The sequence below is a fragment of the Ceratina calcarata genome, unplaced genomic scaffold (assembly GCF_001652005.2).
Source record: "Ceratina calcarata isolate Rehan_Ccalc_2016 unplaced genomic scaffold, ASM165200v1 scaffold291.2, whole genome shotgun sequence".
NCBI classification, from domain to species: domain Eukaryota; kingdom Metazoa; phylum Arthropoda; class Insecta; order Hymenoptera; family Apidae; genus Ceratina; species Ceratina calcarata.
Window position 1 is genome coordinate 1,201,205 of NW_017151492.1, and position 27,346 is coordinate 1,228,550.

Genomic DNA, 27,346 nt, shown 5'->3' on the forward strand with positions numbered 1-27,346 from the left:
GTGGCGGAGGCGTAGGTGGGTTTCTGGTCGGGAGAGTTCGGCTGTTCTCGTTGAAAAAGCGACTCACCGGGCAAAGCGTCGCGTCGCCGCGCATCCATTCACCCACACTTACACTCGATCGCTCATACTGTTTAGTCAGCGTCCGTACGGAGACCGAGTACGATCCACGTAGAGCAAAGAGGATAGGGGAGAACCGGGGTCGGTTTAGTAAAGGTGTGCGACCGACGTTGGGGGATCACATCACCGGATCCGTATGCGTGGATCGCGCGCGTGTGCAGTCTCGTTGTATCGCGCGAAGCAAGCGGAACCGGAGCAGTTGTGCGTATGCGTAAAACCGGCTGTATGGACGAACTTGAAGTCGAAAGGGGAGAAGGTGTGCGAGAGTAGACAAAGCGGCGGCGGCGAGCGCGGGTAAACGGGTCAGCATTGGTGAACACGATTAAACCGAAAACGCGCAGTCGCGCGTTGATCCTTTCGGGTGGGAGGCGATCAGCTGCGAGCACGCGAGGGCCGAGATGTTCGTCCTACAGAAGTCAATATTGTGAGTACATCCTGTAATTTTTTCGCGGTTAATAATGAAAAGAAGATAGAGGAAAATCGAACCGGCGTCTCGTTCGGTCGGAGGAGGCATCGCCTGCCTGCCTAGCTTCGCTGCGCCGGTGGTACCGCGATATCGGGGCACGCACGTGCGCGCCGATTTCAGATCGCTTCTCGCCGATGCTAACGGAAAAAGCCAATGGAACACGCGAGCAGAAGGGCCGTTTGTAACCCAGCTTCTGCCGCAATGCAGTGCTGAAAATAGGAACGCGCTGGGAATCCGCCGATCGATACGAGGCCACGTTACCCTGTGCGTTCTGCGGGACGTGGGACAGTGCCAAACGGAGTCGTCGTATCGCTATTACGCTTGGGACGCGCATCACAAAATTCTCCCCGTTTCTCGCCCGTCCACGCTTGACAGCATCCAATTTTCTGCTGGGCATCGTGCGAACGGCGTCGGGATCATTCTCCGTTTCATCCCCGCCATCTACTCCCTTCAATCCTTTGTCCTGCTCCCCGGGACGTCGGCGGCAGCCGCGCGACGTGCCGATTCACGCTCGTCGAAAAAATTCCCGCAAAAACTTGGACCTATAGAATTTCCCATTCGAATGCAAACGCGATACCAGTTTCAATTCCTCCGATGAAAGAATAACCGTTTCGTTCACTCGATTCCTTTCGGCGCACCTGTCGTCTTAATCAGATTCCTCATTGATCGTAGCACGCGCGAATATGTACGCTCTGGAATCGTTCCGTTCGCATTTCCCTCAGGATACATCGTTCCGATCTATTTTTGTGTTCTCTCTGTGTCTGGTTTTTCACATCATTCTTGGAAGTTATAGCGCCGTGCTTTTGCCGGCGACGAATGCCAAGTTGAACGCCCTCGTATTTTCTTCGATCAATGTTTTAACGTTTCTATTCATTGATTTTTCGCAGTATTACAAACTTGACGAAAAATACGAATAATTGGTGTTACTTGTTTAAAAATAGAAAATAATGTATGTGTTTCTCTTTTTGTTCTACAGAAAATGAACGTAATTGCAATTTCAACGTTTAAGCTTGAATTACATAATTCTTAGTGCTGCAGATGCGTTGAAATTTTTTTTAATTACCATTGTGTTAGTATCGTGTTTCTAAAACGAGCCTGAGAGGACACGAGTGTACTAATAATGGTCGTACATTAATGAATAAGAAGACGACAAAAGCATTGATGGTAGAATACAGCTACGTTTTTTCCCCATCAAGGATACATTGTGTTATTTTTGCTTTAGTCACGCGCGGTTTTTCTGTAAGAAAAGGTTCCATACAGAGCGGCCTTCAAGTAATACAAAGTTACACAAGATCAAGAGGGGTTTAAATAAATGAAAAGAATAAACTTCACAGATTGGTCTATAAATAAAAAATAACTCAGGCATTGAACGTTTCTGTTTTATACTTGGTTCTAATTATTTGTAACAACAAGTACAGATAAAGAATAAAATCCTAAAAACTGTTACATTATTCTCATAATTATTTAAAGATCCTTCATTGATAAATAATAATAAAAATTAGCGAAATAAGTTTTTGTTCATTTTAATGTCTCAAATAAAATATCATTCTTCTATTTAACGTCGCTAATTTTCTATCATCTCATAAATCATCCAAGTTCCATTAAATACGTCGACAAGGAAAAATTCGTGATCGAACTGTTCTCTTGAGAGTATACTTGCATCGTTGGACGTGAAAGTTTGTTTGTATTCATTACCGAAGTTTGATCACCGGGAAGAATTACGGCGCACGTCATACATTGTGTCACTTTACACTAGCAAAGTTATATCGGTGATTTACGTAATACGTTAAATCGACTGAGTTACGTAATGCACGTGAACAACCATTTTACATGGAGTATACTACAACCTTAAAAAATCCACGAAACTTATTTAGATAATGACCTACTTACCCCCATATATCCAAATATTTAAATAAGGTAAATGAAACGAGAAGATATAAAAGTAAATGTTCATAAAGATATTTTTTTAAATATCATTTCGGTCGGATTCGCTATTGATAATTAATCACTCAGCATTCTTGCAATTATATGATTCTTATTAAATTACAAATTCTGCATATGCAAGTAAGTGAAATCACGTTCCGCGTACAAATACTCGCATGGCTGTCGCGCTTTTATACGAAGTATAAGTTGTGTGAACACGTGCTTTCCCATGTGGTACTGTGACGTCATTGCTGTCATAGCTGCATCTATTTAATTGATGACGAGGAAATCGTAACGACCAAGGCCATCATCTAGTAAAGGGAATAACTGATGTAATGAAAGAAGAGTCTCTCTTTTCGTTTACAATAAAATAGTAAATGTTAAATTGAATTAAAACAGAATCGTCTTAATGGATATAATTTTTCACGAATGAAATAAAATATTAGAATGAAAGAAGTAGCTTTCAATCATTTCTAAAGTACAAATTTCTGTATGGGGATCGTGTGTAAAAATAATTGTAGGACACGATCATTTATACCAGAATATTTTTCCAAGATATTTCTTTAAATCTGGCCGCACGCCACTGAAATAATAATAGATTGGCCTGTCCTCTTTTCACAAACGGCATATCATTATTCCTCGCTTTATCCGTGCACCGTAAATCGCCCTTATTAAACGAAATATGCATGAGCTTTGGATAATAATCTCTGTCTCTATAAAGCCCGATCAATTGCAGTCTCGTGTCTAATTCCAGTTTAGTCGTAACCAGATCGAACCGATAGGCCTCCGCCACACAATGTCCAACTATTATTTATGACTCACAGCTAATCATAGAATTCCACATTCAAATATGTACGTACGCATGTACATATCTGATAATTGAAGATTAAATGCTCTTCATGTTTTACAATAATCGTGCCATACATTTTTATTAAACGCGAATCGTTGTACAGTCGCCAAGTGATCACTCTTCGAAACACTTCGTGAATTCGTGTTTTATCAATGCTTAAATCTCTGTACTACTTCCATTCAGTCTTCTATGAGTCTATTTTATTATTTCCATGAGTCTATTTTATTTCGATAACTTACACATAATTAATGTACTATCGAATGACAAAGTATCGTGCTATGATACTCCGGTTCTCCGATTGTAATGTCTACGGTGTGTCCTTAATCAATACTCGGACTCCCTGGTTTAACGTTTCTAAGCTCACGACGCGCGCTTCGATTCGATATAAGTATACTACCATTCGTTCTCATCGATGTTACGTTGAATTCCGAATTTACGATCTTCCACGGGACAGCGAGCCAACTTTGCTCTTCCAATATCGCGACTTGTTGATTTACTTTCATGTTAGAGATGGTCTAAAATATTTGGCAACGTAAATCGTCCGCATCTTATCGATCCCGGTCCTCGCACCGAGTTCCGGACGGCAACAAGTGTCCGTCACAATGAATGCAATAAAATCGAGATTCTAATAACTATTAAAGAATGAGTCATGAATTCCACTGAACGACGTTTATTCGGTTTCAGAGAAAACAGTTACAAACCTGTTCTCACGCGTGTTACTTCCTTAAGCCCTTTGCAAATGAGTCATTCGACGTTGAACACGCTGCACGTTTAACTGGCAGGCATCCCTGTTAAAGACCCGTTACCGGATGTTTAAGCGTTATAGTAGAAACTAGCGGGTTTTAGTAGAAACTAGATCACAGGCGATGATCCATTCGTTTATTCAGAATAATACGAAATTTCAATTACGTTTCCTGTTTTTCTTTTTTTAAGTCTGTGAAGAGTAAAACAAATATCTCTTTATTATTAGATTATCGAATATAGTATCAATTAGTCATAATACTTTTGGCAAATAGATTGTCAGACGAGGACTCATTTCAAAGATTATCACTGATAAACAGCATTTAAATCTAATCTCGATACTTACAAAACGTTAATTGATTCTCATTATAGATAAAAACCATGCAGTCAGATAACGATGCTTTCGTTATCACCAATGCTATAAAAACACGATTACACATGAACCGAGGAAATTGGCTTACGGTCGTCTGTAGGAAAATTCTTTTGTAACAGGGAACATGTACTCAGTGTGATCACACGAGACTGGCAGTAACACTTAAATAAATTATATCGGTTCAAGTTATGAATTCTTTAATATCAATGAGCGCACCGCAATTGACTTGCATCTCCCCTGTAATCCGCGTGCAGCGAAGTTACGCAATGAGAAAACGAAGTTGTGCTTTAGGATGTCGCTACGTATTATGTTTTAATGAAAACAGCCGAGATAATTCGTTATTTTTGTGCGGTAGTTCGCCCGGCAGTAGAAATTGTGCGGGATCATGGACGCGAATGCTTCCGCCCACGCATCCTGCCGTGAAAGATGTTCAGCACAGAGACATCCACGAGGTATCTGGAGATGTTGTACCTATCAACATGGTGAAAGGTATCGGTCATCTAAGGGACCCCCGACTCAATAAGGTATAAAAAATACTTTCCCTACGAGAGAAAGTGTACACACTACTCAGCATACCTCAAAACATTTGGAATAGGAATTCCTTTGAGAGGTGAATATCAAAGATTTTAAATACGTTATTTCTCAGGGTTTGGCATTTACTCTGAAAGAGAGGATAGCGTTGGGAATACATGGTCTACAGCCTCCCAGATTTAAAACTCAGGAGGAACAGCTGGCTCTGTGCAAAGCCTCCGTCATGAAATATACAGAGGATCTAAATCGATACCTTTACCTCGTGGAGCTTCAGGTACGGTGAACTAGATTCGACTGTATAAAATCGAACAGAATTCCGAGCATCGTTCTTCCTGCTAAACGACACGACCTTTTCACCAATATATTCTACAGGAACGAAACGAAAGACTATTTTTCCGTTTGTTAAGCGAGAACATCGAACAGATGATGCCCATCGTTTACACTCCTACTGTCGGCTTAGCTTGTCAAAAGTTTGGCGTTATTTATCGCAGACCACGTGGATTGTTCATCACGATTTACGACAAGGGACACATCTACGAGATTCTTAACAATTGGTTCGTATTTTTCTTTCTAAAATAACACTATCCCTTGTATGAACATGCATCGAGTGTTCGTTTCATCACACGTTTAAGAGTAATGTCGAATAGTTTATTCTGATCATTCAGAAAAAGTGGGACACGTGTCGAAACGTGCGCTCTTATCGTATCATATGTTCAGATACGAAGCGATTAAATTTCTGAGCACATACACTTCCACGCTTTTCGTGAGAACGCATGCAGCTCGCAATTCAAATTGCTAACGTCAAATTACGTTTACGATGTCAGGCCTGAACAAGCGGTTCGCGCGATCTGCGTAACAGACGGAGAAAGGATTCTGGGTCTCGGCGACCTGGGTGCTTGCGGCATGGGAATCCCAGTAGGAAAGTTAGCCCTTTACACCGCCTTAGCTGGCATAAAGCCGCACCAATGCCTGCCGATCACCATCGACGTCGGCACGAACAACGAGCAGCTGAGGAACGATCCTCATTATATCGGTCTTAACAAACCGAGAAGTCAAGGCGCCGAATACGACGAGTTGATTGATGAGTTTATGGCTGCTTGCGTGAAAAAATACGGTCAAAACGTCCTCATTCAAGTACGCTTAGAAACGACGCTATTATTACCCAAAGGTTCCCGTTTAGAGCGCAGTAAAAGCTTCATGGCTGTAAATTATTGCAGTTCGAAGACTTCGGAAACCACAATGCCTTCCGTTTCCTAGATAAGTACCGTGACAAGTATTGTACGTTTAACGACGATATACAAGGCACCGCTGCGGTTGCGGTCGCCGGAATCCTAGCGTCGAAGAGAATCACCAAAAGAAAGATGTCCGATAACAAGTTCGTGTTCTTGGGTGCTGGCGAGGTAACTTTAAGATCTCATGCTATTTCCATTTCACGGACGTTCGTGTAATGAAAACTCGACTCGTAGGCAGCCATCGGAATAGCTGACCTCTGCGTAAAAGCGATGGAGGCGGACGGTTGCACCGAACAGCAGGCTCGTGATAATATTTGGATGATGGATATTGACGGATTGCTGACCAAGAACCGGCCGGAGGGAAACTTGGATGGTCACAAGATCTGGTACGCGAAAGACCACAAGGTGATGAAATCGCTGTTCGAGGTCGTGAAGGAAGTGAAGCCGACCGTTCTGATCGGTGCGTGACCATTTGTTTATCGACGTGTGTCGATCTCTATCTAAAGCAGAAACATCTGAACAGGCGCGTCAGCAGCCGCGGGAGCGTTCACTCCCCAGGTACTGGGAGAAATGGCGAAAAATAATGAGAGACCGCTGATATTCGCGTTGAGCAATCCTACCAGCAAAGCCGAATGCACCGCCCAACAAGCTTACGACCACACGGATGTACGAATCATATTTATTCTACATAAAAATTGACGAACACTATTATTTTAAACTTCATCTCTGTATATTAGGGAAAGTGCATCTTCTCCTCGGGCTCTCCGTTCGGCGAGGTGAATTATAAAGGGAAAATTTTCAAACCTGGACAAGGGAACAATGCGTACATTTTCCCTGGGATCGCACTGGGAGTGATCGGGACTGGAGTTCATCACATTACCGAGGATCTGTTTCTCATATCGGCTCAGGCTGTGGCCGATCACGTAAAGGACGAAGATCTCGCAGTTGGCAGTCTCTATCCACCATTAGACACTATTCGTGAATGCTCAATCGATATTGCCATTCGAATCGCTAACTATGCCTACGCGAAGAGTGAGTTCTTGATTTGATTATGTCAATGATTTCAAGTACACTTACGGTAATATAATTCTCGAATATAATTTGGAATCTTTTACCGATCAGCTGGATTGGCGAGCGAATACCCAGAGCCGAAGGACAAACGTCAGTTTATTGTGAGTAAAATGTATGATGCCAACTATGACAGTCCACTGCCAAACATTTACGACTGGCCAGGGGACTATGCCAAACCACGTGTTCTGCCAGAGAAGTAAGTACCATGTAATTTTCATACGATCGAATAATTAGGTTTTCTTATAGCACATTTCTCCTCCCCACTAAAGACGCTTTAGATAAAAACGAAAGCGTGTTAGTATCAATTTACAATGAAGCAGCACATGCACCGGTAGAAATTAGCGACATCGATTAGAATGCATTTAGAACGCAATAATATATATTAGAGACAGCGAGTTTAGAGACGAATGAACAGCTAATACCGCGACAACAAACGAATTAGCGTTAGCATTAAGAATACGTTAATGTGCATGCAGCTTCTTAATCTTCCTCATTTGCAATGATATCATATACCATTACTTGTCACTTGACTCTCAACTGGCAGTTCGCATTCTTCTCTTTACTGCTCGGCAGCACCAATTTAATCTTTCATAGCTGCGATAAATGTTTTCTGAGACTAGGTACTCGTAGAATTCCATTCTTTTGCTATCCATTCCATTTTTATACTCAATAACCGATCATCGTAAGAATCGTAGTGGTTTGATTTGTTGCTTTAGCATTTATCTATCAGTTCGTTGTTCGTCAGTGACTTCGGTGCAGGTCACTGAAGCTTGATTAATTTTTTTCAGAGACACTGTAGAAATCCGCCACGATTTAAAACATCTGTAGCGGATTTCACCGAACGGGGTACTCAGAGGCTATCGTTATTACCAATACCAATTAAAAAAACAAAATAAACAAAGTATCGCTATGTCCTGCATTGAGACAAATCGTGAGACAAGTACAGGCGACGAGAGCGGTCGTAAAACATTTTTAGCTGTAAGGACTGTTGTACTCTGTCAGTGATTAACGCCAGTGCTTTTAACAATGTAACTTGCACGAAGTGTTTCAAGCACGAGAATCGATCACACATTGCGCTGCTATTACAGCATCGAATAACGCAGTAAGCTAATAACGTCGCAGTATTTTAAATGTCCTCCTTCACCCCATAACGCAGTATTAGGATTACTAGTTTATCGTTCAGGGAACACGATAAGTATTAACCAGTGAAAGTATTTAAAAGAAAGTTTTAAACGGAATTGTTAGCCACTTTTCTTATTTCCCGTATTTTATGTTATACGTACGAAATTAAGATTAGGACAAAACAGTAACGTTGCTTTATACGCAGATTGAAGTGCTTCATTTCGCACCGTGCGTTTATGATTTTATCATATATATGTACGTAACTTAATAAAAAAGAAAACCAGACGTTTGTACGGTGAAATTTTTCGAGTTCGATGGACAAATAAAATGAAAAATTTCACGAATACGAAAATCATCTGTCTTGTGTCTAAGTGGGAACTCCGTTTTCTTTCATCCACTTGACATTTCCAGACAGGAGGCTCATATGACCTGTGTCAAAATATGTAGAAGTAAATTCCTTCAGGTCTATATCATTTTGTTCAAGGTTCCCCGATTTTTCCTTTACGGATGATAACCCGATACAAGCTTCCAATCCTTACCCGAGAGTCCAAAAAAACCCGAACCGATTCCGTGCGAATACGAAGAACTCTTAATCAAAAGAAGAGTGAGGTATTTCCGAGCATGAGCACGTTGTAACACTCATGTTTTTATTATAACATAACAACATTTTATACGTCTGTATACATTACTACAAATATAGATTTTTTTAAGAGAAAACCAGATTAAATGGACGTTATTGGAAAAAAAGAGTAGGTAGGACGGACGGCAATGAAATCGACCGATACTTTCACTTCCAAGTTATAATACAACTTGGTCGTTTTTACAATCGAACAAAAATCTGATCGTTTTTACAGTCGCTTAGATCTATGCGCGGTTCGTTTTACGTTTGCTCATACCTTCATCGGCTAACATTTTAATTATTGACGCTAGCGAAAACTTTTTTATACAGAAGTTGTAGGTACTGACGTCATGTACAAGAAAGGTTCTATTAATTTTTCATCTACCTCCGGAGTTAGGTATGACTAATCAGCATTTTATTGGTACTGACAAAATTCAGCCTTCCCACCATCGAAACTGCAAACTTTTGGCAAAAAATTTCGTTTTTCCCCAAATACTCTTAGGCGTATACAATCTTTTTCTACCTCGAATTCTTCAGGAGTAATCGATTAATGATTTCGTTCATCGTTAAATACTCCGTAACGAGTGGAGTTAAAATAAAATCGCACAGGACCTTTCTTATATCTAAGAACTGGAGCTACAACTTTTGCCTAAAAGTTTTTGCAATAAACAATTTTATTTATGACGCGCATTGAACAGTAACTTTTTTTTAAATGTCGTGCAGAGGAAGTATTTTATGAACAGATCACGTTCGATCAGTTGTACTTCATATTTCGAAATATATACGTGATACATGTGACTGTTCCTGAAATGTTCTCGATATTCGTAATTTCTGAACGATTGTTGTACGAAGCAATTTTACGCGGATTAAATACCGCGACCTATTTTTCTCTATTTATTGAAGAGTGTCTATTTTTCGCTGAGACGTATTTGGAAGCAATTAAGATCGATGTTAATATTACGTATTCACCTCTAGAACTGTGTACTCAATCGAGGCTCGCATGTATAATATTGTAGCTCCGAGAAATCTTATCGAACTCGTTTGTTATGTGTCGTATAACATGTGATTAATCGTTTACGAGCTAAGAACATCGGTTACCGAGCCCGGAAATAAAAGCTCGAGTATTAGAACTTTTAAAACGGAGCACAATGTTTAGCCAAGCGACGAATGCTTATTAAAGTAGCTGTCGAAAGAGATCCGCGTTCCGATCTCGTTTCATATTAGCATCGGTTGTGTGTAGATGAACGCATCCAAGAACGATCGCTTGGTTAAACGTCGATAAAAACATTATTATATTTATTACTAATCGTGTTCTTCTCCCGACAGATTACGTGTTGGCGAGTCGAAAGACGAGGCGACTGCTCTGACGTATACGCAGTCGTTCTAATGTAAGTTAAATCAAGTCCAAACTTTGACTCGGTGGCTACACTTCCGTATAATCGTTATTTAAGCAAAACGTGTCGCTAAGTATCATCAGGGAATTGAGGCTTATTTACGCTCTGTACTTATATATTTATTGTTAATTTAACGCCGCGCAAGTATGTATCGTGACTATAGGCGCACTATTCATTAATTTCGTAATCGAGTCCGACAGGTATATTTATTCCATTTATTTATCTCCTTTATTTCTGTACGTACTGTTTACAGTTGAGCAATGAATCTGAATAAATATGAGAGCCCTCGAATAACACGAGAGAAATTAGTGAATAGTTACTCCTCATTTCTCGACGACAGATCATAATTTCTGTTGAATCTTGTATTAATATAAGTATTAACACTTCATCGAAAAATTACTGGTGCATGTGTCAAGTAACTGTATAGACTTTAGCGCGATGTATTACATAAAGAGAAACGACAGTCGTAAAAAATATTTAGGTGGATTTCCTTAGTCACGATGTCTCCTAGGTATACTACGTAAGGCCACGTAAATTGTCACACCACTTCTTCGGTTTCACACCGTATCGATAAGCATTATAATCAGAGGAAACCGGAAGGCAACGTTGTAAAGATCGTATTTTTTGTACCGTATCGTAATGGTCACTTTTACGTTTAAGTAAATGTACGAAACTGAGAGAATTCTTTCAGAAGGTTCCTATATGTTGTACGAAATAGAATGTCTGATGGATAACATCGATTTTGATTGTTACTGCCACATTGCAAATAGAACGGGAAATCATATCCATCTTACGGACTATTAAACTACATTATGATGTCTATGTGTGCATACAATATCTGAGAAACCAAAAGTTAAGTTATCTGAGTATGTACAACTGTTCGTTCGCTAGGATTTGTTACTGAAACGTGCAAATTAAATACCACTAAGCATATGAATAAATGTTAAATGATGATTGTTAGCGCGCATTTATTTCATTCTATTCCCGTCTCGATCAGATCGTCAACGAATCGAGAACCTTCGATTAAGCACGAGAACAATGATAAGTTTTAGATTTATTAGATGAATCATTGTGAAGGAGATGCAGTCTATGTACAGTCGTAAAAAATTATTTTCCTTTGGTTACAAAATGCGCTGGCCTCGAACGTGTCGGTTTGTTCTCAACATTCCAGACACACGGAGAAAACTCGTAAACATTCATTTTGCATGTACATATCCGATAATTAGGAATCTCGGGAACATCTTATAAACATTATTATACAACTTGAGGATGTTTTATTTAGGCACTATCATGATAAAAAACGTTTGGATCGACATCGTCGTCATCGTCTACCAAATCCAGATCGCATACATTTTGAAATAAACTCTCATCTACTTTAACGGAATCTGAAAATTAAAAAGATGTAACATTTTATTCAAATACTTTCTCTGGAATAACCGAGATTGATTAAATATTTTCGAAATGTACCATCATCTAAGAATTTCAGGTCGGACTGGTCTAACGTTTTGTCAGTCATGAATAATTCTCTACCAGTCAGCTTCTTTCCCTCGCGTTCAGCCAATTCTCTCTTTTTCGTATATCCCATTTGCTCATCAAACTTTTCCTTCCACTTCATAAATGTTTCTACCGTAACTCTTGTTCCCTCAAACTTTTTCTATAACAGAGACAAGAAAATCAGCTTCATTTCAATATTCCATTAATTATATTAAACACCTTACCCTTTCTAATTCTTCTTCTTCTTTAAGCTTCTTTGCTGCACTCTCTTCCCTTTTTAATTTAATCCTATCCCACTGTACATTAAGCCATTCTTGAGCTGCGCTAACTAAAGTAAATACCATAACCATCCCAAGGTTTTCATTCATTTGTTCTACTAAATGCTCCTTTAATTTTTCATCGCCTCCTTCTTCGAAATTCTCCTGTTCCTCTATGGATACAAGAAGTGGCTCATCTGGATAGTTTGCAGTATAAGTAAATTCTAGACGACAACCAAGACCGTTTCCAGTGTCTGGATCATATTCTTCAGTTTTAATAGGTATAGCAAACGTATGATATGGTTCAATAACTAAAACTGCAAACGATTACCATCTATAGAATATCATTCAACATATTATATTGTCAAACGAATTATGAGTCAAACAAGCAATAACAATAAAAGATACATTATAAATTAATTGTTTTCATGGTAGAACAACAAGTTTAAAGGTTATATGACAATGCTTACGTACTCTCTAATTCTCCACAATAAATGGATTCCAACGCTTCGATCTCGTTGCGTTGCTCATCTTTATAGTCCATGCTGATTAGATTATTTATTAAAAATTTTCTATATCACGTACTTTAATTGATTTACTATAATCGAGTGCAAGAATTCATGTTACAACTCTGACAGCAGCCGTGGTGGCGCGGAACTGAAATACTGAAAGCCAGCGTACCACCACAAGCAAACCTACATATGTATGAGTGACTCGCACGCATACATAGAATGACATATTCTCTCTTTCTCTGTCTCTAATATTTTCCATGTGTCACGACTAGTTACGTCTATGTACTTTTTACATGTACATGTGCAGTCCTATATAAATCTTCTTTTTGAAAATTAATGAGTTTTATGTAAAATATAAATAGTTGTGCATTTTTTATTAATTTTAATAATACGTATCATTTTATTATTTTTTAAAATCGTTAATTACTATTTTATATGTAAAATATGCAAGAGAATCGAAGAAATTATTATTACAACCAACTCCTGTCGAAAAACAAATATCGCGTTTTATTGCTCTTCTATCACTCTGCAAAATCTTTGATATCAAGTCTCTTTAAATCTGTCCCTCTTTTTTATTCTGTACGAAGTTATTATTACATTCTTATCATAATTATACATCGAACGTACCACAGTTTTATTTTCTAATAAATAATACAAAAAGTAATAAACTGGTAGGCATTTTTAAAAAAAGAGGATTAAATAAATCCCTCATATTAAATTAAGGGTCGGGAAGAGTGCAAACGCTGCTACAAATTTAATAAGGCAAATATGGTTCAACCCAAATACGTAAAGAAAAACGATTTTCAGACTAATTCTTCGTATATGACAATGACAAATGAAATCATCCCCAATATTCCTATCGCGTTCTATTTTTTTCTTCAGATTCCATGCGGTGTGTTAATCGCGAGTAAGTAACTTGACGGAAGTTGACCAGGCGTTGGAAACGTTCGAACAAAGGTAGGAGCGGCACAAAGAGCGGCACCGAGGGTAGGTTCCAAATCCATTTAGCGGAGTGGCGAAATGTCCGCGTTACTTTTTGGAACTCGTTAAAAGAGGCGCAAGCCCCCGGAAGCGAATCCGTCCGCGTCGGCATCGTGTGTGGCGAGCGGTGGCTGGGAGGCGCGCAAAAGCTTTTATACAGCGGATCTGACACGAGCGGAGACCGTCAGGTGGCCAGGAAAGCAAGCAAGCGCGGAGCGCAATCAATACGCCCGCAGAACGCGGCGGTGCCTCGTGCGCGGCAGCTCCGGCTGAGCTTTTCAGTCGGACGTACGCTCGCGTAGAAAGCTCACCCAAAGCTAGACCGCTTGTTCGTGCGCGCTTCTGCCGCGTTGCACCGAATCGTCTCGTCGCGAGGCTACACGGTGGGTGGTGGACTAGCAGCGAGCGGCAATATGGCGACCTCGATGCGAAACAAATGATTCCGCGTGAAAAGCTTGCCGCGTAAGCTCGGCCGCCTGATCCACCTCGTAGCTCGGAGCATGGAGATCGCGTTCGTCGAAGGGGTCTGAGGCTCGACGAGCTGACCGCGAGCCGGGACATCGATCACAGCCCGTTGTTCCCCTGTTCGCAGGGGCGAACGTTTTGCCCGAGATTCGAAGGGAAAACAGGCGCGCTAAGGGTGATCGTCAAACGATCGCGATGACCGAACGCCGATGCGGAACAGCTCCGGCCAAGTGTTTGATCGCGTGCTCGCTTGACGACGCGTCGCCGATTTAGACTCTGATCGAGGTTCGATTCATCGATCGGCGATCGATTTCGAGCGGGGCAGAGAGACTAACAGCATTAAAGGGTCGCGTGTGGTGTCCGTCGTTTGGGATCGCGTCGGTCGGGTGCCGGCTTCGATGGGCTGACGAAACTTACCACGGATAACGCGATCCAATTACGCGAACATGCATTTGTACTTCGAAAAGAATAACACTGCCAAGTGCGACTGCAACATCCTGTCTCTCAGCTGGATGGGCAAGGTGCCGGACGAGTTGCCGGAGGTACGTGATTTATGTTCACCGCGAGGCTACGATAATACGCTATGCGTGTTCTTACGCAATTGTTTACAACACGAAATAGTAATTTGAAAAACTCTCTTGTATTCAGCATTTTAAAATCGCTCGTCTGAACACCTTTGAAAACTATACTTTAGCGGCGAACGAACAAATACTACATTAAATGTTTCGTGTAAACTTCTCGTTAATTGGCCACGTATCGCAAAAGTCTGCATCGTTCACTGTATGAAAACCCGAGCGTAGGAGAACTTGTCGGACATATGTATAGACGCTTATCAAGCCAATAATCCTGGTACAATGCGATAAGGTTGCGCCAGCGGGAAATCAGAACCAGTAAATACCATAAAACCCAATGCAATTCGGTTCTTTTACATGTTTTTTTTTTTCTTCTTTATATCCGGAATATTTAGACCGTCGCGTTTGCTACTGCATTGGTTATTCTAGTAGCAGCATACGTGAGACGTCAAAGACACTGAAAATATTATCAATTTTCGTGACGTTCTGCATACGGAATTTCAAGTTCGGTCGTGTTGCAGTCAATATAAATTTCGTCACAATTTTCATATTACATAAAAATAGATATTTAGAATCCGATGAGAAAACGTTATATTGACCTTGAATAATTTCGTTATTAATCGCTCGAAAGCCTGGAATTAATTGGTCGTGTTCCTAAACTGGCTGAACTGTCATTTTCAGTTCCTGAGACTGATAGCGAGTTGAAATTAACAGCCGAATGCGTCTATCTGCTATTAGACTCGAAAATTGTCACGTATCAGTTCGCTGAAACTCTCCTTGACAGAAGCATGGAGATTAAATTCGATTCACCTCGGCTCTCTGCATCGGTCTCGAAGAAAGGCGCGTTTCTTCTGGTTCAGTGGTTGTTCTTCTCTCGAAAGGAGAGGAATGCTATATAGTGGAGTCTTGAGAAAAGCGTAAGCTCTCCCCGGTCTATCGTAGCTGTCTAAGAAATTCGATTCGTAATCGAAGTAAAAGGATAAGATGTTTGCTACCGGAGATAATTGATCGTTAGCTGAATTAAGTAGGAGAACAAAGTAACAAGTATATGAATAAAAAAACGTAACGAGGGTTCTTTTCAAATTGCAAAAGAAATTATTAAATCTTCGCGGTGCATCGTTTTTACAGAACTTCATTGTAGAGATTCAATCAGACTCCGTTTACTGTTTACGATATTAGTGCGGGGAATTTAACGTGTAACGCATTTGCCTCTGCAAAGCGTTGCAAAAAGGAATGTTAACGATAAAAAAGAGACGAGCGCAGGGACGGCCGGGAACTAATTATTAACGCTGCTTCGTTAGCTCGTTGCGTGTGTCCCACGGCGGGAGGCTCGGTTGTCAATACGCAGTCTCCGTCGTTGTATAAAATATACCGGCGTTCGCATATTGTTCCCAAGACTGAAACGTCCTGAATAGAACAACGTTGAAAGATAAAAACTAGCGCGGAACGATATTGGGTTGGAGGAATGTAATTGATAAAGAGAGAAACGCGGACAACGAGCGGTGACAACTGTGTTTGAAAATGAAAGAAAACGACGAGTCGGACGTATTGGAGCAGACGGGGTGCCGGTTCGTCGACCGAACTCGGAGGAGGTGATTTTCTCTTGATTTTACGAGCGTGAAAGTGGCGTTCGCGCGACTCCGCCGGGACTTCGTCGCCTCGTGATCCCGCTTAATAATGCCGGGGAGAATTTCGGGCTACCACCGCATCAAAGCGGCAGCAGGGTGGAGAGAGATTGGAATCCGCCGGGGTGGAAGCGGATGCGCCGCGAGGAAGCGGACTTAAATCCAGTCGAGGGCGAGAGAAATTCGGTGGGGCGACGGCGACGTGTACGTGCACCACGTAGCAGTCGACTCGTCTCCGTGAAGATGAAGTTCGTGCTCTGTGTCTCGAGTGGATCTTCCCCAGTGTCCGGCCGCTTTTTCCTTCCTCGCGATGCATACGTACGATGCCGTACAAAACAGGAGCGAAACGCGTTTAATCCTCGTGGAACAATGAGAAAAGATTACGCAGCTTCAAGAGGGAATGCGTTGGCTATTGATTCTCACGCACTTGTTGCCTTTGTGCGAGAGAACCGCGATTATGATTTGCCTTTAGAACTATTACTTTTGTACGTTGAAAATGAACGAAACAAGAAAGATATAATGATACTTCTATCCACGTTTCTGTGTCTATGGAACGTCGACCGGGAACTATGCGCGTTCAATTTCAGGCCCGAATGCGACTCGCGATTTTGTATGTTTCTTTCGACAAAGAGTAATTCGTGTCGCATGGGCTCTGTCCTATATACCAGTACAATTATTTCTCTGAGAGACGTGTATGTATGCGCGACACAAACTGCACGAGCGTACAATTTCACTTGGTACACTTTTACGTTACGTAAAAAAAAAAGCTCTGTATGCATGCGAAGATCTCGGCACGAGAAAATCCGACGGCCTGAAAAAAAGTCGGCCAACAAAAAAAATTATTGCTACTCTGAGCGCTGAAGCTGACGGATTGAAACGTCGGTACGTTATCAATTTATTTAAAGATGCGCGTACGTCTACGAGCTGATTCACTCCGCCTAGTGATCGGGCAAAGTAGCTTTGTGTTAATTAGCGAGTATTAATTCGATCGGGGAAGCCTCGATGAACGTCAGAACGCAATCGATCAGAATTAATTACGCTTCCTGTGCCGGGTGATAGACGAATTCGCCTCTTTCGACGACCGGTTCGCTTTCCGGAACTAATCGTTGACTAACGACACGCCTGGAATCGTACCCGATCCGCGTAAACCGGCCGAAAGGCGCGAAGAGTCATCACCGGAAAAATAATTGGGTTACCAGCTGGACGATAGGGTCGATCTGGGCGCGACCTTTTGCTGCGAATTCGATTAACGACATTTAGGTATATTTCCCTTCTTTAACTACTTCCCGACCTACATGCCATACTCGCTAAAAGTATTTATACATCGCTGCACGTAATCATTCTTAACTATGCTAATTAATATCTATCTGCGTCGCGTATAAATGAACAACAGAGTATAGTAAGTAAAGCGTACAAGATTTTAAATATTTTTTACTTCGCTGGGGATTGAACGATGAAAATTTAATATACCCAGACTAAATTAATCAACGTTACCGGATTCTAAAATTTTTTAAATCCGCTGCACCGGCGTTCGTGGGCGAAATCGATTCTAACTACATGCACGTTAATTTTTATTTCTCACCTTTTTAAAATACGTTCTGCGATCGCGTACGCTGTAACCACTTTCCCGTGAAACTGTGTTAGCGCGTTGAACTGTTAAAACGAAAATTTTACGATGTTTTTTCCCGTTTCCGGGGAATCGTCAAGAATAGCCAACCCATTACGCGAAGCGAATGGATAATCACTTTTAGTTACGCCACGGTTACCGGAATTTTGTAACCAAGCTCGAGTTGATTCGGTCACAAAAAACTCGTAAACGGCGTAGAACTCGTAGACGTGTTTGTGAAATACATGCGTGCCTCGAGTTTTAAAAGCCAACCGAATGACCAGAAGTAATGATTCTGAAACAGCTATATTTCAGTATTTGATACCATTAAACGCGGACAAAGTGCCGCGTAAAATAAAAGGACGCTGGACGAATGGTTATATAAGGTTTAAATCTGCATTTTAATTTTGTAACTTAATCTCTATCTAATTAATTACTTATTTCATTCTATTTTAAGATAACGATCGATAACGATGTCCATAAATTCCATACGAATGATTAATAAATTAATGCTACCTGAAATTTGTTCGTCGGTAGCCACGAGCTTAAAACATAGACATCCGGCGTCATTTACTCGGCGACAAGAGACCAGGAATGTATGGATGAACGAACGCGACTTTCCAGATCAAATAATGTACACTTCTGTCGCGAGCATGTAGTGCTCGAATCGATACCATCATTACTGGGGATCGTTTTACTCTCGACGCGATCATTGTTCGTGGCTAAACCGAATGGGACCGCTTGTTAAACAGCACTTTTCCAAATGCTCCCAGCGAGGATAGATATGTAACGATGTTTCCTCTTGTAATACCAAGCGGCCAGAAATTTTTATTACGAATGAAATATCTTGCTGTTTCATTGTTACTAAACTTGAACGTGAACCTCACGTGTAATGATTGAAATATAAAAAGTCAACTGGANCATTCTATTTTAAGATAACGATCGATAACGATGTCCATAAATTCCATACGAATGATTAATAAATTAATGCTACCTGAAATTTGTTCGTCGGTAGCCACGAGCTTAAAACATAGACATCCGGCGTCATTTACTCGGCGACAAGAGACCAGGAATGTATGGATGAACGAACGCGACTTTCCAGATCAAATAATGTACACTTCTGTCGCGAGCATGTAGTGCTCGAATCGATACCATCATTACTGGGGATCGTTTTACTCTCGACGCGATCATTGTTCGTGGCTAAACCGAATGGGACCGCTTGTTAAACAGCACTTTTCCAAATGCTCCCAGCGAGGATAGATATGTAACGATGTTTCCTCTTGTAATACCAAGCGGCCAGAAATTTTTATTACGAATGAAATATCTTGCTGTTTCATTGTTACTAAACTTGAACGTGAACCTCACGTGTAATGATTAAAATATAAAAAGTCAACTGGATATTGAATTGCGTTTTTTTAATGGATGAAATCATAAATGAATAATAAATAATAAATAAATTCCGTATAAAACTAGCTATGAATCATTTTCATTCTGTCGTGTTTATTGTATTCCGTCTGTTCTTTCATAGACCTGAGTAGACCCTCCGTTCTGTGCGTTAACAGAAAAGGGCAAGTAATCCCATCAATCATTGGCCAGAAGCATTTCCGATGGTCGCCACGATATTTATCAGAAGCGACGTCCTCGCTAGAAATAAATGCTATTTTATTATGTACAGTTCCATGTTTCATGTTGATGCAACGTTAATGCATCCTGAATACGGAAATAATTCAACGATTCTGTACAGGAAACATTTTGAGAATTCGTTGACTCCGACAGGGAATTTTGAACGTATATTCAAAATATTGGGACAAGTTTTCGTTGTCAATAACATGATATTTCAATATATTACGGAGTGGAACGACAAAGAGGGATATTGATTGCAATAACCCAAAACATGTTATTGAAATTTTATAACGAATGGCCGCGAGGGCTGTCGAGGAAATTCGATTACGAAAAATGTGCGTTATCGTAACTGAAATACATTGGTAAAGTTTCGTGGATTATTGATTAATCGCACCATTAATAACGGGAGATTACGATCTTCAATTCTAACGAGAATTGCTGCCTGTGGTTATTAGTGCCTTCCGCTATCGCGCAAAACTACCCTATAAGCCGAAGCGTAACCATGTTCAGACGTTGGAGCACATAAGCGAGCACATGGCGCTTTGTACATAAAAGATCGCAACAGCTTAGAAACTGATGCGACAAGATTGCTCATCTGTGATCCACTCCACGTCGAGGGAAAGTTCTTTTTGAACAAATTCGATGATTAATGAAAAATTCACCCGGTAGAAGTATTTCAACCATGTTGTTTCGAGTTAAAAAAACTAGCTTACAAACACAAGTATTTTTCATGTACCTAAGCTGTCTTATCCCTGATCTAATCAATAACCAGCCACCAACTCATCCGGACTCATCCTCCACAATTTTCCTACTTTTCTTCGATGTCCAAAATTGATTTTCTCAAAACCTTTATATGTATAGTTCTATCCTTTCATCCCTAGACAGTCTTAGTCTCCAATTACATTCACTTGGCTTGTGTAAATTTCTAATAAAGTTCTATTTTCCACGAAACGTCGACCCTTAATTGCAAAACTTGAGTGATTCCCTAAATCCTGCATTCAATTTCGAGGAATTGAATCAACCTAGCATCACAGTACGAAAGCGTACTGTTTCCATCTGAACGTTAAACGAACTATTAATTTCCATCCGATTCGTTCAAGTTTTCCGCATTCCGATTTTCCTGCGAACTCCTAACCGCGGAAGTTTCTCGCGGCACGAATTTTACTTTCCAACACGCGAAGGAATTGATTCGAGTTAAGCTGATCCTCTCGTTTCGAGCTGTTGAATAATTTAACGCCTAAACTCGGGGACGTCACCGAGTTCTCAAATGCAAAAGCCTGACGGAGAATAAGACGAGGTGCAAAAGTGTGGCAAACATTTTCGAAAGATTCCATGGCGGAATGAAATCTTTCTTCACTTCGTTAGTCACGAATGAAAATCATGAGCCGAAATATTTATTAAATACTGTTTGCATTTTTTACATGAAAGATCAAGTCTTTTTCGAACCTTTTAGAAGAATAGCTGATATGTTGGAAAATGAAAGGGTTAATTCGTTTTTGGATCGATGGTCCATGTAATTATAAATATTCATTGTAATTATAAATGTTCGATAGTGTTTCCCTTAATTGCACATACCTAACGAAATATCGGCTGTGCGAATCGTTCAATTACTTGCATCGAAGCGAATCGAACAGGAACATGAAATATTTAATAACTTTAGGACGGGCTGTGAATGGAAGAACAAATTGCATTAGAGTAGCAATAGAATGAGCCGAGATTACTTCATTAATTTTATCTCGCTTGCGATATATTTTCTATGGAGGCCGTAGTGACGGTGGACGCTTTAATGAGAGAAAGTGTGTGCGACCAAACATTAAATTTCATCAAAATGTATTGTACACCAAAACAATGTTTTGGCTATTCTCTCATTTAAATTTCGATCACGCGAGATAAAATTTAATTCACGTTCTGACGTTGCAACTGCGGATCATGAGAGTTCTCACTTGTGAGTCTGTTTTAAATAGCAATTAAAAACTTGTCAATGGTGGCGATTAGTCGCTTAATTCTGACGTGATATATTAATGACTCCGATCCCTGACGGAGCTAATTCGACCACTGGGAGTGATACATTGCTGGCAGTTTCCTTAGAAATGGCTTGATTTCACAATTAATAATTCACGTTTAATGAAATTATTAATTATAAAGTTGCGATGAACGCTGAAATGAACGCGAATACGTTTCTGGATGAAACAGCTTGGGAAACGTTTGGCGAACACCGAGAATTTAATCTCAACAAGGAGATACCACCAGTCAAAGAAGAATTACAATTATTTATCCGGTGATACGAAATGGAAAAAGTTTCGAGGCAAGTGTTTCAAAACGGCGATACTTTCGGAACAACAGACGGAGCGAAACCACCCTGCGAACTATATACAACGATCGTGTTAGTTACGGCAACGAAATCATCCGAGCGGAAGACTTGTTATAAAAACTTTCAAGGGAAAAAAATAATTCGAAGGAGAAGAAACGAAAGATGTAATATCCTGTGTAACCCGATTATGAAAAGTAGAAACCAATGACTTTTATTTATATGCAGAATGCATGTTTTTGAATGTTCATTCCTTCTTAAATGGAAAAAATTTCAACAGGAAAGTTAAGAGAACTTAAATAAATTTACAATACTTTAGGGATATAAATAATAAATATATTATGGATCGTGGGCGTGTCTCGTGACTTTCTTTTTCGCGTGGAAAACGAAATACAATTCTCAATGTTCTGCAAACTACAGCGACAATTTACTTCGGATCCAGTTTATTCTGGCCATTAGGAGGATATCGAATATCCGATACGCGGATCCCTTGTGGTCGAAGACCAACGAGGCTCCTCGCAGGGAGAAAGCAGAACCAGGGAACTTGCAGTTATACAATTTTACTCGAGTGTTCTTAGACGAAATCGGCGATATCAAAGTAGCCGTTTCGTTCATTGTTACGGGCAGCGAACACAAAGGGACCGTCTAAAGTACTGGCCATTATCGAAATTTAATAGCTACTAATAAAGTAATAATCAAGTTCGGGCGAATGGCTGACTGTCGATCGATGAGCTAAATTGTCGCGAGGTTCCAAACGAAATGCACTCAAATTAAATCAGTCATATCGAAATGTTTTCCAATTATGAGTGCAGTTTAATTTAATTGCCTTTGATTAAGTGAACCGAGATAAATGTCAAGTGCGTGAGGAAAAAACTTCCCACGCACTGCAATTATTATTATTATTAAATCATTCAAGGAATTATTCTGTACATGCAGGAGGAATAATTTTAATGCTGATTGAAACATAGCGGGAGATCTTTTACTTATGTAAAGCCTATCGTCATCTTATCGCTTTACTCGGAGAACAATGTGGGAAGCTTTTCCATCTGATAGCACGTAAAGGGTAGAAAAAATCTTTTGTTCCCGTCACGCGATATTTACGTCAAAAACATACAGTTAATTGCTGAGTCAACTTATTGTTCTCAAGGAGCGAATTCATGAACATGAAGAGGTCTGTATAAATTGGGGTTCGAGGGTAAAACCAATCGGCGGTTAGAACGTCAGTCATTAAGAATAAAAACAACATTATTATTCAATTAAAGTCTATTTTCAATTAATTTTCCAAATTGCAACGTTAAAGTATTCAATTAGAGTCGAATTCACTTGGCGGAAGGGAAGTAAAGTTGATGGGCTCGACTTCTTTTTATAAGTCATATATCAAAACGCGGTGCATCATAGCGACAATAAAATCTCTCGGTCGTAAGGACGAGCGGGTCCAACGATCGCGTCACACAGCGGCATGAAAAAGCAGCACGTCAGCCGGATGTAAACGGGTCGTTTACGTCTACTCGTAAACTAAAGGGGAACGAGGCATCGAGTTAATTCGCGGGCTCTGTCGTTACCTCTCCTTCTTTTTTCCTCCACCGTGTACAATTGAACGGGCAAGGTGAAACGCGAACGGCGACGACGCGACGTACACTGGATAACCCTCTATGCCTCGTCGTCGCGCGAAAAGAAAAAGTTGTAGCCCCCTGTTCGTGGCGCAGGGGTTGAATGGGCCGGCTATGCCGGTCGAAATCTGTCTCTACCCCTCGGGTGCTTATTTTTCTAAGGGTTCGCGCTGGTCGGAGTAATTACGCCTACATATGTATGACAGGTCTGAGGGTGAAACCCTTGTAACATTGAAGCCAACCCCGCCACCTGACGCGGCCGCGTTTAAGTGGTGGAGTTACGTGCCGACGAATACCACGCGAGACAATTCAAGTTTTTCGAGAATAATTTCGTTCCACCGAAAGAGGCGCGGATTATAAACAGTCATATTTGACTATCGTAGCCTGCGAATCATTTCTCAATTATTTTAATACGAATTAATTTTGCGTTCTATTAAATCGAAATTAATAAAAGAATTGGAGACCCTATAATGTTCGTCTGCGTTACCTGCTTCCTTACTACGTGAAAATAATACGTAGATATCGAGGAGTTGGAACTGTACAGCACTTAGGGAATAAAAATTTTTATTTTCACACCTCGTGGTATTATGATACCGGACGTATGCTTTCAGCGAGCGTGTGCTCGTGCAACGCGACACGGTGAATCCATCTAATATCGGGAGGTGGCCGACAGTTGACCGAATACGAATTTCTGCCATACGCGGACGCTGTTATCGCCTTGGTTCGAGCCTCTGATCGATCGAGAAAATTATTACCCTCGTTTCTATTTGAGGAACGCGACCCGGCCGACGAAAGCACAGCGACGGCATTATTGGACATTGAACGAAAGTCGAATGTAAATCGTCGAGAATTATTGGCGAATTTCTTAAACGTATAAACAAGAACGCTTCAAACGTCTATCTAATTTCAATTTGCAAGAATGAGATGTCGTGTAGATAAAGTTTACCGTTGAGCGTAAAATTCTCGGGGAAAAGTGTTATATAAAATCCCGAAACTGAGCTGTGACGGGGCAATTTATAGTCGAAGCTTTTGTGTACAACGGAACTATAGATAGAATCAAGCAATTTATTTATATAGCTATGTCTGTAGAAAAGAATTTTGTGAATCAGAACTTTAGGAGTTGGACGAATAACAAGAGAATCGGCTAAAATAGAATATAACGTTTCAATAGTATTGCAAGAATGATTGATCTGATGTACGTAATGGACTTGCTGTTTGCACCTTGAAAGTTGACTATGTTTACAAATGATGTGTAACCTTGTAACAAATAGATCTTTTTATGGAATTGCTACGACGTAAGAAAATAGAAAGACAGGAATAACAGAAAGACAAGCCCAAGCGTATCATGTGAATAATCAATAGGCTGCTTATATAAATAGATAATAATGCTACTATTTCTCTCTGAAGGAGATATTTTATTTCAAAAGATTGTTAACTTAGTTTTGTATTAATTCGTTANAAGCTCGTCGAATATAACATTATCATTTATAATTTTAATTAACTCTATTCATGTACGCGTGCGTGAGCGGTCTCGTATTTCCTTGAATTTGCATACCACGTTCGGATTTTTTGTAGAGATTTAATTGCTCTTAATTTTTATTTATTCAATGCAGCAACACTGTTCGCTCGGATATCGACTACTTAATTGTGTCTGTTAACGTGTGATGCACGTATGTACGTACAAGGTAGCTGCGTATCACTCATGGCACTTCGCTACCCTAATTGTGATGTTGCCGGGTGTGAAAATCAATGCGCGCTCGAGTATTCTCTTTGTGTCCTTTATGCGTGTACGTTACGAGGTGCGAGCTCATGTATGTACATTCATACACATTGGATAAAAAATCAAGTCACCCGCGTTGTTTAAACTACAAACGTTTAATCCTGTCGCATGATCAGACTTAAATATACTTCGCTGGGCTGCTTTTTTCTGTTATACTAACCCAATTAAAGTAAACGAATAAAGAATCAAACATTGAAAAAACAAAATTCCAAAAGTCCTACGATGATATTATTAAATCAGGAGTGAATTTTTTTTAAGTTCCCTGGAAACGAACTGTATGTTATAAAGTTTTCAATACCCTAATGCAAGCTGAATCGCGTTTGACTCCGAGGAAATTCGAAATTTTCAAACCGCTTACTTTTTAAAATAGTCACTCTCGCATATCTGCTGGGAGCCGTTAACAAACTCGACGAGTCGGGAGTAGGAAAATAAGAAAACGAAAGGGAGAGAAACTACCCTTCAGCGGAACTGTATATACCCAATTCGAATTTCGCGTTTCCCACATACATGGGAATTATAATAACAATTCGTAACAGAATACGTTTTATTCTATTCGACTATTTCATTTGCAAACGTGAAAGGAATTTTAATTAAACGTACTGTAACTCTGTATTTCCTGACGCGTGAAAAGATTCGACTACGGTTTAGGTGTACAATTTGACTTTCAAATTCTTATTAAAGTGCGGTTTATGCATTCAAAGCCCGGGGAGAGGTATGTACTCTATAAAATTCGCTAAATTTCTAAAGGTTAAAATAACAGACCACGTAACGAACGTATCCATCGTTGGTCGTGCAACAACGCGCACGTGCATCTATAAAATAATTCGTTTGAAGATACGATTACCGTAGCGGAATCAAATTGCCGTCGGGTCGGTGATTTCCACGACTGAAGCGGTTTCATACAGCACCGAAACAGGCGGTAATAAGAGAAAAGTGGCGAGGCATTAAAAGAAAGATATGAAAGTAATCGTCGCACCGTGACCTTGTTCCAAGCTATAAAAACGCCTTATCTTTGACACTTTTAATGAGCTATTACGTTCTCTTTTTTACTATCTCTTATGGACGTTTCCTACAATTTGAAATTAGAATAATTCCTGTGTACATTCTAAAGCAAGCGACTTGACGTGTCTGTATGTATTCAAGATTTGTATAGCGTGCTACCGTTTTATCGGCATTCTTATTGTTAGTTTCGTTATCACATTGCGAAGACAAGACCGTCCGGGAGAGTTTATAGCTCGGAGCAGCGTAGTTATCTATGGAGAAAATCATTATCGTTCTCTGCTCTAACTTCTGGACAGTAAGTTCCCTAAGACCTGTAGGGAACTTTCTTCCGTTACTGTAGTTCTAAAAGATAATTACCGCGGCCGTAAATTATGTTAACGGGCGAATGTATGCTCGCAAATTTTTTCCCGTTCAAATTTAATAGGAACGGCTTGTGTCAAGTTGAATCGCGTCGTGTGATTTGACATCCCTTAAACTCGAGTTTCCAATAGCTAATGAGAATTTTAGTCACGTGGACGGTGATAATAACACTGGCTTCTCTGTTATTTAACAGGACGAGGGATGGAAACTAGACCGTACAAATTACTACCAGGAAGGATGGTTGGCCAGCGGTAACGCTCGCGGCCTGGTAGGGGTGACTTTTACCGCGTCCCATTGTCGAACGAGGGCCACCGAATTTCCGCTAAGGGCAAATTATAACCTGCGTGCACACCGTAGCGAGGTAAGTTTTATTTCTTCTCATATATATGTATGTGTATTCTTTATTCTCTTTTCCCTGCGAGTCCCTTTTTCCTCTCGTTCTCGAAATCGTGGGTAAAGCGGTGCACGGTCGAGGAAGTGTAATTTCGTCTGATCTTTTTTTCTTCTTCCGTACCCCTGTACCGGTTAACAGCGTTGACCTTTTTTCATTCGCCAGCATTCCTGGCGATCTCTGTGGAAACGATCCGCGGCCCGTGAGAGACTGTTGATTTAAAAAGTTTCCGAGTCAAGGCCGGAGGTTCTTCGGTCCGTAAATCGAGCTCACCATACTCGCTGCGAGTGACGTGCCGAAGTCGTAGACGATTAATTTAAC

General features: G+C 40.5%; 3 protein-coding genes across 8 annotated transcripts in view; 2 read left to right on the plus strand and 1 right to left on the minus strand.

Moving 5' to 3' along the window:
• Positions 1-112: 112 nt before the first annotated feature.
• On the plus strand, positions 113-11,399 carry LOC108623834 (NADP-dependent malic enzyme). Of its 4 annotated transcripts, none has more exons than XR_001916559.2 (12): positions 113-541; positions 4,826-4,994; positions 5,117-5,275; positions 5,374-5,555; positions 5,826-6,135; positions 6,219-6,401; positions 6,468-6,693; positions 6,757-6,899; positions 6,971-7,265; positions 7,356-7,500; positions 8,093-8,406; positions 10,372-11,399. XR_001916559.2 is itself a non-coding variant. In XM_018022660.2 (11 exons), the coding sequence occupies exons 1-11, from the start codon at positions 516-518 to the stop codon at positions 8,130-8,132; spliced, it is 1,878 nt and encodes a 625-aa protein (XP_017878149.1). In that variant the 5' UTR covers positions 113-515; the 3' UTR covers positions 8,133-11,399. The 4 variants fall into 4 exon arrangements, 2 of the variants coding, with proteins under 2 accessions (XP_017878149.1, XP_017878148.1); XR_001916560.2 differs by having other exon boundaries at positions 8,093-8,282; XM_018022660.2 differs by having other exon boundaries at positions 8,093-11,399.
• A 235-nt stretch (positions 11,400-11,634) lies between these two features.
• LOC108623835 (RWD domain-containing protein 1) lies at positions 11,635-13,009 on the minus strand. The gene is made up of 4 exons (XM_018022663.2): positions 12,665-13,009; positions 12,158-12,507; positions 11,907-12,093; positions 11,635-11,824 (listed from the first exon to the last, which is right to left on the minus strand). Exons 1-4 carry the CDS (start codon positions 12,732-12,734, stop codon positions 11,718-11,720), a joined length of 714 nt encoding a protein of 237 aa, XP_017878152.1. The 5' UTR covers positions 12,735-13,009; the 3' UTR covers positions 11,635-11,717.
• Positions 13,010-13,159: 150 nt separating this feature from the next.
• The window catches only part of Tusp (WD40 superfamily protein Tusp), a 38,078-nt gene continuing 23,891 nt past the window's right edge, over positions 13,160-27,346 (plus strand). For 2 of the 3 annotated variants that reach the window (XM_026812637.1, XM_026812638.1), the window contains exons 1-2: positions 13,160-14,690; positions 26,828-26,995. In XM_026812637.1, coding sequence (XP_026668438.1) covers positions 14,595-14,690; positions 26,828-26,995 — 264 coding nt within the window. In that variant the 5' untranslated portion in view covers positions 13,160-14,594. The remainder of the gene's footprint in view (positions 14,691-26,827; positions 26,996-27,346) is intronic. The other variant, XM_026812639.1, reaches the window with a different exon arrangement.